The 13,786-nt window shown below is 57.4% G+C and overlaps 1 protein-coding gene across 1 annotated transcript; it reads right to left on the bottom strand.

Moving 5' to 3' along the window:
- Positions 1-1,396: 1,396 nt before the first annotated feature.
- On the bottom strand, positions 1,397-13,415 carry BSG (basigin (Ok blood group)). Its single transcript, XM_026038872.1, has 8 exons — positions 13,333-13,415; positions 7,486-7,642; positions 5,728-5,816; positions 5,210-5,337; positions 4,754-5,027; positions 2,554-2,578; positions 2,156-2,225; positions 1,397-2,069 (listed from the first exon to the last, which is right to left on the bottom strand). The coding sequence occupies exons 1-7, from the start codon at positions 13,406-13,408 to the stop codon at positions 2,168-2,170; spliced, it is 807 nt and encodes a 268-aa protein (XP_025894657.1). The 5' UTR covers positions 13,409-13,415; the 3' UTR covers positions 1,397-2,069; positions 2,156-2,167.
- Between the last annotated feature and the right edge of the window lie 371 nt (positions 13,416-13,786).

Genomic DNA, 13,786 nt, shown 5'->3' on the forward strand with positions numbered 1-13,786 from the left:
CCCCGCCACAGCTCCAGGTCTGCTTTCCACCCTGTTTTCCCCCCTGGAGCCAGCCCAGACAAACAAAGGACACAAATGGGGCTTTGTGCTGCAGCCGGAGCAGGGTCAGGCAGGGCCCGTAATCCTCATCAGAGAAATTAAGCCCTGCATTGATATTGCAGCAGGACGGGCCCCGCAAGKCCGGCTGTGAAGGGCTTGCATAACGCCCCTACGTGCGGCAGAGCCACGCGGCGCGGCGGCACCGGGGCGGCCGCGAGCAGCGCCCGGGGCTGCACGAGCCGCTGCCAGGCCGGCCGGGCCCCGCGGAGCAGGGAAAGGCGTTTGGCTGCAGGGCCAGGCTGCGCTCCTGCAAGGCCACGGAAGCGCAGGGCTGGGCTGCTGCCCCGGGTGCACACACAGCTGCATGTGTGTGCATGCATGTGGGTGCATACATGTACGTGCATGTGTGCACATGCATGCAGCCTTCCTGCAGCTGCCCCGCTCCGAGGACAGGGGCACTGACCAGGGCAGCTCTGCACCCTGCTGTGTGAGCGGGACCTGCCCCCAAGGGGCAGCTCCAGCTCGTCCTTCACTGGGGCCCGGCTCTTGCTCCAGCATCAGCTCTTAGCTGCATGAGGCCGAGATTGACCTTCCGCTCCTGTCCCAGCTTCCCGATGCTTCCCTGCCCTCCCGCTGCCCAGGCCCTGCTGCACTGCTTGTTTTGGCCACGGGCTCTTGCCTGGYGCTCAGTCTGTCAGCTGCAGATATCCCAACGTCCAGGGCAAAGGCTCCGGTAACAGGGGTGAAACCCAAAGCCCCGAGCGGCTCCCACAGCCCCAGGGCAGCGAGGGCAGCACTGACAGCCCCACAGCAGCTGGAGACAGGAGCAGAGGGTGCCCAGTGCTCCCARGAGGGAGCAGGGCTCATCCCCTTCTGAAGGCCTGGGCACCTCTCGGTTCCCCCATGGGGCAGGAGGAGCCCAGGACGAGTCACCCAAGCCCCTGGAAACGCCCAGTCCATGGCCAGAAAGGAGGCGAGCAGAGAGGCCGAGCAGGCCCCAGGGAGGGGAGAACGGACTCCAAACAGAGGTGGAAAAAAAGAGAGAGGAATCATGTTTATTGGTGAAGCACGTTAACAGAGGGAGGAGTTCACTGCTACCCCACAGCAAGGCTAACACAGGCTCTGCTCTCAGGCTCCTATGTCACACRACACCAAGCTGGCTTAAGCACAAGAACACATGCTGTTAAAAGCTGCCCCCCAAAGCCCCCCACAGCCCCTATGTTCACTCCAGCACTATCCCCTAGCCCCACACTGCAGCAACTTTAGAAGAGATACTAACAAAGCCCAAGAAATAAGTTAACACTAATCACGTTTAATCAGGCTCCAGCTCTGACGCTGCCTCCTTGTTGCTTCTTTAGGAGGGTAAGCAGAGCAGCTCCGCAGGGAGCTGATGAGGATGCAGGGCGCCGATATTCGACCCCAAGTTCTGCTGCTCTTCCCAAAGATCCAATGGACAGACGTTCCCGGTGTCCTTGCAGAGCAGCTCCAGGACTGCGGGAAGAGGTCGCCTTGCTCCTGGTGACCCTGGGGAACACTGGGAACCCCCCTCCCTTCCGTCAGGTCAGGTCACGTCCCAACRGTAACCAGAGCAGGTTCTTCCTGACCCACGGGAACCAGGACATCCACAGGGAACAGGGGTCCTGGCACCCCCTCAGCACAGCACAGGGCAGCTCCTTGCACGGCCTCCCAAAAGCCGAGGTGGGCAAGGAGGGTGCTCCAAGACACCCTGTCCCTCCCTCGCGCAAGGGACAGAAGCAGGTTTTGCTCCCACTTACCCTCTATCCAACATGAAGAAACCAAGGGCAGAGACAGCCAAGACTACCAGCATCAGGGGATTTACACTGACAGATAGAAAAACCCTCCCACACCTTTTATTTTTTWAAAAAAGAGTGTATTTTAGATTCTACAACTCTGAAGTTTCTTTAGAAAGTGAAATAACTGAATTGCAAGGATGCACTAGGATATTCATGGTACTATTTTACCAAAAAAAAGGAAGAAAAAATGTCCAGACTTCTTCAGCTACACAGCACCTGGTACAAGAGAAGAAGTGGGTTAGAGTCCGTCCGTGCAGCAGGGCCACGTGCTGCGAGGAGACCTCCAGCAGAGCYGCACTCACCTGGCCCTGCTCCTAGTTCGCGTTTCTCTGGCGGACGTTCTTGTCCTTGTGGTTTGTGGCGTTGCTTTTCCTGGAAAGAAAAAAGGGTCAGTGGGGGAAAGAAACAGCACAAAAGCCCACCCTGACCGCTACTGGATTACAGGTCCCAGTAAACGCTCAAGATGTGCCAAAATAAAAGAGTTGTCAGGAAAAAAAAACAGAGCTTGAGACCTTTTTCTACCAACACCATTTTTGTCATGGATACACAGGCCACACTAAACGTACTATGCAGAAGGGAAAAAGTCTCCCAGAAAGGTGGTGAGTTCTCAGCACTGGCCAGCTTCTGCCTTTGAACAGATTCCCTGGGGAATACGATCTACAGGAATGAGTCTGGCTTAATAGGAAARTGAGGTACTTACAGTGGTGCAGAACCTCCATCATCGTCTTCATGATCAGCACAGTCCAGAAAGAAGAGAAAAAATAGCATCAGGAACATGTGCAAAGTAACCTACYGCTCTGTCCCCAGGGCCTGGGATTCCAATCCCACAGGAATTCCTGGATATTAGTGCCCAGGCAGGACTGGAACCTGCAGGGCTCCCACCCCACAGAGCTTCCCTTTTGCTGGGACTTGGCTAGCAGGGGGCTACTTAGCCAAGCACCACCATCCCCTTCATGATTAGTAAGCTGCTTCACGTCTAAGCTTAGGCAGGACATGAGCTTAGACATAAGCTCCTGTTATGCAGCTGCTTCTGTTGGCACAGAGCAAGTCTGGCTCGCAGGATAACCAAGTCTTTAGCCCTGCTCAGCAGAGATCAGGTCTTGCACTTCATTAATCCTGAGGCACAAGTGAAGCCACCCCCAGAAGCTGAGTCTGATGCAGACTAGCCAGTCCTCCCAGTAGGGCTTAAAACCAGAGCAGAGCCTCACATGCATGCAGCGGGACAGCACAGCAGCCGCTGCAGCTCCCCCTGCTCTCAGCCCCACGAATTCCAATGCCCCCAGACCCAAACGCAGAGGCTAGCAGCAAGCCAAGAGGAATCCAAAGAGGATGCTTCCAGAACGAGGCTTAACCATCAGCAGAACTAAGCCTGTCTGCTCCACAGATTTCACCAAAGACACACCGCAGAGCGCATCCTCGCTGCACTGAAGCGCAGGGAAGAGCAGCCCTGCCAGGCAGCGCAGCTTTCACCAGCTCCTGCAGCCTGCCACCTCCCACAGCCCAGGCCCAGCAGGGAGGTGCAGCTCTAGGTCCTGGCACCGTCTTGGGCACCAAAGCTGCGTGCAGCTGCACAGCGGAGCAACGCAGGACAYGGCCCAGACCATCTACTTACCATTGAGATAGTGGGCAGCAGCAGAGAAGGGAAGAATAGAAAGGTAACAGCAGCCCGGATAGTGCCCCGGTACCCAGCTAGACACCCCAAAGCAGSGGGCACAAGTGGCCAGGTCAGGGCCATACACGAGGAACAGCTCTGGTCTGAGCTCCTCAGCACTGGCTTCTTGCTACCTCCCCTCAGGAGCAGCAAAGCTGCAAGGACTTTGGAGGAAGGAGAACCAAGGAGCTGAAGTGCTGTGTGGTTGCTTGTGCAGTGCCCACCCTCACATACTGGCATCTGAAAACATGAGCTCAAGGAGTCTGCTCGCAGAGCAACCCAAGAGGCCTCGGCAATGTCACTATAACCTGCCCTGTCGGAGCTCCCACTGCAGCTGCGGGCTCATCAGCACTGCGGGCATCCAAACAGACCCCTCAACAGCCAGGCTCTATACTTTATTTGTCAGATAAAACACTCTTGAGCTATAAGACCTCCACCCAGCAAGGGTGCCAGAAGACAAAGCACTGCTCTGGGGCTGCATTTAGCAGCATTTCCCAAGCCATGCAGTCAGGAGGGGTGTTTAGCACCTTGTTTTCAGCCTCTCTGCTTGCCTTGCCCCCCACCCCCAGCTCACCTGCTGTGCCATTCCTGGGAAGGCTAAAGGGACTGGGAGCAGGAAGGAGACCGGTCATTGTTAACCGGATCAGATAAGGGAGCAGCTGCTGGGCCAACACAATGGAGATCCCAGGCGATAGGGGAAGGGAGGAGCCAGTGCTCCCACAACAGAGGAAAGAAGCACTGGACTTTGAAAGAGACCCGGGGAGCCTTTGAATGCCAAAACAACTCAAAGGTGAATTGAAGTTAARGTAAACCTGGGCTCACGAGGAAGCAACATGGGCCCTGGCTCTCCCAGGAGGGAGATCCCACTGTTTCTGGAAAACCTGCTCTGAAAGTCTTACCAATCTTGCAGAGAAAAACTGTTTTCTCATGTTCAGAATTTCCTGTTTGGGTTTGTGTCCATGGCCTCTCATCCTGCCTCCAGGCAGCCCTGAGAACAGCTCTGCCTGCTTCACACCCTCCCAGCAGGTCTTTATAAACGTTGATAAGACAGAGCCCCACAGAAGTAAACAGGACAAACATTTTCTTTAGCTTGCTAAAACCCTGCATGATTATATTGGAAGCACTCTGATAAACAGCTCTCATTCAAGTCTTTAGGCCCATCCTACAARAGGAACTCAAAGAGAACATTTTGTGTCCGTTTTACAAGCTGCTTGATGTACCTGCAAAGATTTAATCAAGTGCTTCTTACCATCGAGAACCTCATCCGGCTTCCTCCTCTTCTCATAGATGAAGATGATGGTGACAAGAACGAGGACTTCTGCGACGATGCCCAGGAAGGGCCAGAGCGCGGCGAGGCGGCTGCGCACGCGCAGGTTCACGGCGGCGCCGCCGAAGCCGAAGGCGTTGCTGGCGTTGCAGTGGTAGTCGCCCGTATCCTCCTCGATGCTCAGCTTCAGAATGCGCAGCTCTGTCTTGTTGCCGCTCGACTTGATGATGTACCGACCGGACGCGTTGATGATGGGCTGGCAGGAGGGAGAACCCAAACCACAGCTCTCAGGGCAACCACACGGATGGTTCTACCAGAGCTCCTCAGTGCCAAGGCCTTGAGGAGGCCGCTCTGAAATGGCTTGTTCCGAGGGAACGCGTCCTGCAGCTCTTTGCCAGGAGAGGCAGAAGGGAAGGGAGATGCTGCTCCAGCACTTACCTCTCGCTCATTTTTGTACCAAGTCCATGTGCTGACAGGGGGAAAAGAGGGACTTTTGCAGGTGAGCACTCCRGTGTCCCCCTCATTGCCGTGCTCAGACTTCTTGTATGCCACCACCTGGGGTGCCACTGTGGCAAGGGGGAAAAGGCACTTCAGTATAGATCAGACACCATTCACACTGCCCRCGGGCTACATTATAGATCTCATTTCTCAGCCTACATTATAGATCTCATCCCTCTCACTAGTCCAAACTTCAGCACTTGGAGAGCAAGCACGCCAAGCTGCTTTGAAAGGGTCAAACGGATTTGACTGGCAGGTATTATCCCTCTCCCACGTCTYGTGGGCACGTGCCCACTGCAGAACACTGATTTACTGCGAGGTCTAAGACTTAATCTTACAGCCAACTKGGCACACGATCAAAATGGAGACCTCCTACATGTCCTACATTTTTCCAATGTAGGCAACTAGAACCTCCCCTCTCCCCACCACCAGTCCCAGAAGAGAACACAGGAGGTTACCTGATATATTCACTTGTCCTTTCACTACTGGGTTTGTTTTGTAGACRCAGTCGTACACTCCAGAGTGCTCTTCCATCTTCCCCTCAATTCTACCAAGAGAAGGAGGTTGGCACATAAGCCATGTGCCATAACTGGCATCCACAAAGCAGACTCTGAATTCCAGACCAGGGAAAGCAGCAGGCATGCATAAACATTTAAAAAGCAATCTCGTCTACAGGAATTTCACACCCTCCAGCTCCAACACTTATGCACCATTTAGCTACAACTCTCCTTTGCCTCTCTCTACGCATTAAGCGGAACAGAAGAGGGTTTCCTACACACTTCAGTCTGACACTCGTCTGTTAATTCGGTGATTTTTTTAAGACCACTTGATCTTTAGCTTTGAAGCCAGGAGACCAGCAGTGTTTTACTCCCTACCCAAGACCTGGCCATTAGCTAAAACAGAGGCAGAAATCCAAGAGCCGGAGGACAACATTGCTCTCCCAGCAGCAGCGCTCCACGGAGCTGTAATTCCAGGCCCTTCCCTCTTTTACACAGGCCTGCTACAATCCACCTTGCAGCGCAAACCTCCGTCTCCACGAGYGCAGCAGAGCACTGCAGCTTGCACAACGCAGGACACAGCCACTCCCCTCTCCAATTATTAGCCTGCAGCTCAGCTTTAAAGCGGACAGGCAAAGAGCTTAGGATAACACACTCAGTGCGAGGCAAGCARAGATAGGAGCTATTCATCCTACAGAAAAGTCCACTGGAACACACGGCAATATAATGACAAAAAAACAGGCTGGATTTCTATATTGATCCAAGCACAGCAAGACCTCTCTCCCTTTTCATTTTTGTAAGTTTGCTGCAATAGGATTTAGTGGATTACGGTGCATTGCAACAAGCATCTCCTCCTGCAGCTTAGCAGTATCCGCACAAGCAGGGGTGGGCACAAAGTTGGAGTTCTTTGCCTGCGCCGGGACAAGAGGCTGTTTGTTAGCTCCGCTGTGCAGAGCTTCCCGCTCCCCAAAACCACCCGGCTAAGGAATTGAGGTCACACGAGGGAGGCTGGGTTATAAATACTTTAATCCTTGTTCAGCTCCCTGTTGCTATGGGGAGAGAGGCACGTCGGCAGAGCCAYACAAAAGGACATGATGCCTCTCCAGCGGCTGGGCCAGTGCCAGCCAGGCCTGACTCTAATCGGACTGGAAAGCTCACTGCACTGCCACAATAAGGCTGCGATTCCAGCCCCTGCCCAGCCACAGCCGGCAAATGGTCTGTGCAAGGCAGAAGCAACAGTTCTGCCTCTAACTTGCAGGCAACTATGCAGCTGGTTCTATAGGGAGAGACTCCACATTGGACGTGTACATACCTTGAGTATACACAGATTTTGTGTATGTATATACAAGTCAGCTGCAGGATGACAAGCAGGCTCGTGCCGTCCCAAGCAGGCAGCCCTGGCCACCCCAGCCCAGGGCAACTGGCCTCGCATGAAGGGCACCAGCAGGAGAGCACCGAACTGCAGCACTGCCTTYACTGAGGACACGTGGCAGGTATTTACTTTGCCTTCCTCCTTTTGCCTCCTCCTCACAAAGGGGAAAGGCCGGGCCTAAACAACCCTTTATTCTGCCCAACTCATGAGCTGAGGTTGCGGTTTGCATTTCCTGCAAGGCTGCATTTGACAGGGCTTCAGTTGAGGAAGAACTGATAATATTAGCTGTTTCTGGTAAAATACCTGTCTCTGCAGAGAGATTCTTCCCTGGCCTTGCCAACACTTACGTGTAGCTGGTGAAAGCACTCGATTCYGTGTCTGTTTGAAGGGTCTTGTCACCTCTCATCCACTCGTGGCCCTCAACGGGACCATGGGGCGCAGTCATGTTACACGAGAGGATCAGTTTGCCAGGAGTGACGCTCACGAGAGCTATGATGTTTGGACCTGCAGGTGTAAATTCAAGGACAGTTAACACAGAGGACTCGAGCGGTCACACACCTGCTCAAGAACTTGAGAAAACAATATGAAAACAGAGCTCCTCGTCCCCATCACTGCTTTGCACTTACCTTCTCTACCAGTTTCCTACCAGGGCTGATGAGAGCAGGGCAGGGTTGGAGGCCAGATGTCTACAAGAGGACCCTGACGCTAGCGCCGTGGCCGGGCGCTCTGCCGCCCACCCTGCCCAGCGCGGAGCCTCCTGCGCGCTCCGAGGGGCTCAGCCCGCGCTCCGGCAGAGCGGCACAACAGGGCTCTGCCCTCACGAGCCACCCTGGCACCCACCAAAGCCAGGATCTGGGCGGATTCAGTGCGCGACGGGGCGCACGGCTGAGGACAGCGATGGAGACTCCTTGTGCGGAGCGAACCCAGCACCTGATGCCACCCGGGATTTGCAGCTATGTTTACTCCAGGGAGAACGTGTGGAACCACGGTTCCTAAAGGTCCTGGGCCTCTGCGTGCCAAGAAGCAGTAAATTATGCAACATACGATTACTCAGACATTTCTGCTTATAGGAGGGACATTCAATAAAACAGCTGCCTTTAGTAGAGCCATTATACAGCCCTATAGTGACACTTGATGTTTCCTACCCTCACACCCATTCCCCTTTTCTTGGAAGGMACGATTTTTGCACAGGGCTAAGAGATATTTTGTTTCTCCTCCTATCCAAATTCCACTGGAGGAAAATTCCACAGGAGCTTTGCATTTCCTAGCACATTTAAGCCGAGGAGAATGTTAGCCATTTTGCTCCCTTTCACATCAGGGTTCATGACAGGATCTCGGTAAGCTGTTAAACTCCCTCACTAGTTCAGGTTTCCCTTTTTTGGGTGAAAATAACAGCATCTTGGCTCAAGAGTTCAACTTTCAGCTCTAAGTAGAGGGAGTTTGGTCACTCCTAGGGTCCAGGCGACTAGATGACACTCAGTGTCACACGGACACGGCCATTCAAAAATGGTTGCTTCCCAAGAAACCCAAAGCAGACCTGGCTCCCCCCAGCTTGCGCCAGCAGCAGGACAGCGGGCTCAAAGCAGGACGTTGACAGGAGCAGAAGTCGTAGCGAGCTGCAGGGCGGCTTGGTCAGTGGTGGTTAGGGCAGAGTCTACCAGCAGAATCAAGAGCCTTAATTCTGCCGAAGGGCACCGGGACACGGGGGGACTGAAGCCATGAGCGCTCCGGGGAGGCGCCGGGAGCGCCGCAGGTCACAGCCCCTTCGGAGCGCGGCCGCTCCGGAGCGATCACGGGCGGTGAGGGGACCACAGGAGGGAAGGAGCCTCGATTCTACAGCCGGGGCGGGAGGGTGAGGGGGGCTGTCGGGAAGTCACGGGACACGGGTGCAGGGGTGAGCACGGCAGGAGACTCAAGACATCAGTGTCCGAGCAAGTGCCAAGGCCTCGGCGTGGCCACTCACGTTCGATGACAAAAACGTTAGCCTGGGAACGGATCCACTTGACTTTGGGGCTCTTCGACAAGTGGTTGCGGTCGGGGTCGTTGCTGGCCCGGCACTCGTACATGCCCGAGTCGTCGAGCGAGAGGTTCGCGATGGAGACGGTACTGGTAGAGTGCAGGTTGTAGGTGGCGTTGATTTGGACGCGGTCCTGCCGCGCGCCATCCCAAAGCTGAGCATAGGTCTCATTTGGATCGTTCCCCTCAAACCACCACTGGATCTCRGGGATAGGGTTGCCAATCGCCTCGCAGTACAACTCGACGCTGTCCTGAGTCAGTCTCTTTTGAGACAGTGGTGACTTTATAAAACCAGCTATGAGTTGAAGAGGTATTAGTGCAAAGTGTTAGTGCAAAGCAAGAATTTAACCTCTACAAGGAAAAAACACAATCAGCCATTGAGACGGTGGGACACGGTTTGCGAGGGCAGCGAATTCCGCCCTGTCCCTCCCCTCGCTGCTCCAGGCGCCCTCTCCAGCTACCCGTTTACGGGACGGCGGCTCCCGGCCGCTGCTCCGCGGCCAGCGGCGCTTTCTGCCGCTCCGCTGCAAAGGCACAACGCGCAGAACAGCCGCTTACGTAACGCTCGCCATTCCCCCAACAAAAGCCCACGTTATACAATTGCCACGGGACAAATGAAGAGCGCGGCAGGCCTCTGGGCGAGAGGACAAGGAAGCGGGTCAGCTAACAACACAACAACACCGTGCGTGCCGAGAAGCACGGGGCGGGAAGCAGAAGAACACGGAGCACGTTCCAGACACCTGAGCTGCTTCCAGTGCGCCCAAACTGCAGCTTTGCAGTGGAAGTTTGATAACTCCTGCGGCACAGAATTAGGTCTCAAGCTCAAAGTTACCAGTCCTCATTGCCGCTACCTCATTGCCTCCAGCTCTGCTCAGTGGTCCCTGCCAGGAATGCAGGGAGCCCATTGGCAATACTGATTTAACTCCACCACTAGTTATCACTAGTTATCAGGTAATTATCAGCTAGTTAACCAGGAGTTAAGGAATTGCACCCCCTCCTGCAAGGGCAGTACCAGAAACAGGAGTGTCTCCAACCTGGCACCGGGTGCCACAGGCRGGTGCAGCCTGCAGCAATGCCATCCACAGCGTCCCATCCTGGCACACGGGTACCCCCAGATTCCTATTGCTCCAGTCCCCAGTGTTCTCCCAAGACCTGAGCACCGGCTGCATTCAGGCAGGAGTGCCGTGTGGCTGCCAAAACACCCCCTGCGCTCCGCAGGGCAGCCCGGGCCTCGCCGTGGAAGGACACGGCCGGAGCGGCTGCGAAGGGCAGCGCCAGCCCTGCCTTGGCCTCTGTAACRCACAGCGACAGATCTTCCCTGTTCTGGTGTCTCTATAGGCTTAAACACAACACATTAGGAATCCATGCCATTGTTCCAACACCCTTCTGAGCTCGGAAGGAAGAGCTAGTTGGATGTTCTGCGGAACAGCCGGGGCGGGACGGGCCCCGTGGACCTGCAGGAGCCTCCCGCTCCGCACGCGGCATCGCGGCGTTTCACCCCCAGGTTCTCACTGCAGAGCCTTCCCCGCAGCTCGCCGCAGAGCCCTCCGGAGCTCTCCGTGCCCAAAGTCACTTGCTCTTAATTCAGAGCCGGCAGCTCCTGGCGCCCACCGCGTCGCCCCGGGGCCGTGAGATGATGCTGGGCACCGCGAGCCCCACGGGACGCGCGGGACGCGCTCCCCGCGCTCGCTCACATGCCTGCTGAGTCATCCTGCTCACCAGGAGCCAAGTCAGACCCTTTAAACACTCAAGGCAACTGCAATTCCCGGGAGCATTTGGCAGGCTACAGGCAATCACAAGCCAGGTTAAGAAAGTCATGATATTCACTGCAATACAAGCAGCAAAATTATATTTTGCTCATGCCGGGCAAGTTGAGCTTTGCAAAGCTAAATTAACAGCAAACAGATTTAAAAACCACAAGCAGCTGCAGGCTGAAACAACAGCATTTTCCAAATTGCTCCTGTGCTCAGAGTCCAGAGGGTTCAGCTTTTGAAACGGGGCGGTTCAAAGGTAAATCCCCAAGGCAGAGGCCGGGGGAAGCGGCGCTGCCGAACGCCTCTCGGCCACCGGCCAGGGCAGCGTTATCAGCGCCGAGCAGCAGCTCCCACAGGCAGCGACGGGGACAATCTTGCAAGACAYGCGGGCCAAGGAGAGGCCCCAGGGGCTGCTTCCTTCGAGGGGGGAGCTGCMGGGGGGATCTCTGGTAACAGCAGGCCAGGAAAAGGCAGCATATTGGAGTCAAGGTTACCTACGTGACTGTTTCAGGGAGATTTAAGAAGAATTTGGTACTTTTGCAACACCTACTTCCTGCACACTCATTTCAGACTGCATTACTCACGCTGACAGCGGAGCCAACAAGTACCAACTGTACCAAGCACCACTGCAGGGCATTAACTTCTTACCAAGTTCCTAAGAAATCTGTAATTATCCAGATCCCCTCCACACGCTGTGGCGGACGAGGTGGGGTTTTGAGATGAAACCAGCTTTCCTTTTCCGAATGCCCCCAAATCACTCKGCTTTCCAGAGGAAACATGGGAGCATTAACCGCAACGGTCTCACGAATCTCGTTGAGTTAAACACGTTGAACGGCTCCGCAAGGTTGAACTCGCACAGTGCGGGGGASAAGATCTTTGTGTTTTGGGGGACGAGTCTCCTGCCGCTTTCGTGTTCCAACTTGGCTTTTCACACACAAGCCTGGGCTCAAGCACTCCCAACCGCATCCTTCGGGACACTGCGGAACGGACCGCAGGGCTTGTCAAAGCCTGTCCCGTTTTAACTGCAGCCTCCTTTAAGTCAGGAGCTACTAACCAAGGTTTCCCTTACAGACACGAGTCGATTAAGGCACGGGGACCACAGGAGCTCTTGCAAAGAGCCTCGCTCTCAGCCGCCGCGCAGCTCGGGCGCAGCTCGGGCTCTGCAAACCCACGTTACTYTCTAGGCACTCGAATCCAGAGGGCAGAAACCAGCAAGCATCGCTCCTGTTTCTCAGGGGATTCAATCCCCTCTCTGCTTTTCCAGGACAAACCAGACCGAGCGGCCACTCCTGGACACCTGGGGCTCAGGAAAGCAGCTGCAGGGCCCTGGGACACCCCACTCCAGCCCACTGAGCCACGTCTGGGACGGCGCGGGGCCGTAAACCRCAGCCAGGTCACAGAAGCAACGAGACCGTCACCAGCAGGGCCGAGCCGCGCGGCTCCGCTGGGGACAGGCCAGCCTGCGATCCCACAGCGGCGCAGGCGGCCAGGGGCAGATAACCCTCGAGTCACCTTCAGACTAAAAACAGCCTCCGGAGGCAGCCGGACRGCTCCGCGCGGCCGGCGCTGCCGCGGGGCCGGCGCTCAGCGCGGCAAGGGGACAGACGAAGCGCTGACACTTACGGACACTTCCAATCTGCCGCCTCGAGCCTCATGTAGCGGCAATCGCTGGATAACAGAGCGGAGGCCCTAGGAAGCCTCTGGAAGGCTCTGTCCTCGTGAGCCGAGCGCGGGCACGGACCCCCGTGCGGACGAGGGTCTCTGCCCTYGCACGGAGCGTTCCCGGGAGCCGCTCTCCAGGCAGGGACGAGGGGCGCGGGAAAAGCCRGGCCGCCCCGCTGTGTTTACGGGAGCGGACCCGGAGGGCTGCTGGACACCTGCGGTGAGCACCGCAGCCCCGTTAATGACGGTGCTGCGGCAGGGACCCCTCCCCGGGCACCGCACRGAGCCGGCGGCCTCCACGCCCGCCCGGAGGAGGCCGGGAGAGCAGGAAGCAGCTCCGGGAACACCGGGGATGGTTTTTATTCACGCGTTTCCCGTTATTCACACGGGTCTCAGCGGATCAGCGCCGAGGGGCCCGTCCTGGCGCTCCACATCCGAAGCGCCGGAGCCCTTAGCCCGGAGGGGCTGCAGACACCGGGCGCGGGGAGGCTGCGGCAGCGGCCGGGCACGGCGCCCCGGGACGGAGCCTCCCTTGTGGAAACGCGTCTCTCTCCACGGATTTTTTTCCGGGGATTTTTTCCGGCCGAGCCCCCCCGCTCCCGGCAGCACGTGCCGCTCGTACCGGTACCGGGCCCCGCGCGGCCCGGGGCTACCGCAGACACCCCCGTTCCCCGGCCAGGCCCCGCCGGGCCCCGCCGCGCCCTGCGCCCGCCCCGCTCCAGCCCCTCGCCCCGATCCCGACCCCCGCCCGCGGGCCCCTACTTGTGGCCGCGGCGCCGGCGAGGAGGCCGCTGAGGACGAGGAGGGCCAGGAGCCCGCGCGGTGCCGCCGCCGCCATCGCTGCCGCCAGCCGCGCCGCGCCGCGCGCCGCCCCTATAAGCCCCACGTCGGGTCACGGAGGCGGGGCGGAGCCCCGGGGAGGCCACGCCCCGCAGCCCCCGCAGCCACCAATCGCGCTGCCTTCTCGGCGCRTGGGCCCGCCCACGCCGCCCGGCGCGGCCAATCAGCGGGGAGCATTGGCCGAGCGCCTTGCTTCTGCCTCGCCTCCCCCGCGGTGCGAGCCGGTTCGGGCCGGTCCAGTGGCGGCCCCGCCCACTCGGCGCGGCAACAGCCAATGGGAAGCGCGGGTCGGGCGCCTCCCGCCCCGCTGCGGGCAGCCGAGGACGGCGCGCGGGAGGGGACAAGGGGCGGCGGGCGACGGAGGCCGCGTGGGGCC

Source organism: Nothoprocta perdicaria, unplaced genomic scaffold (genome assembly GCF_003342845.1).
Source record: "Nothoprocta perdicaria isolate Ctin4 unplaced genomic scaffold, notPer1 scaffold_218, whole genome shotgun sequence".
Taxonomy (NCBI): Eukaryota; Metazoa; Chordata; class Aves; order Tinamiformes; family Tinamidae; genus Nothoprocta; species Nothoprocta perdicaria.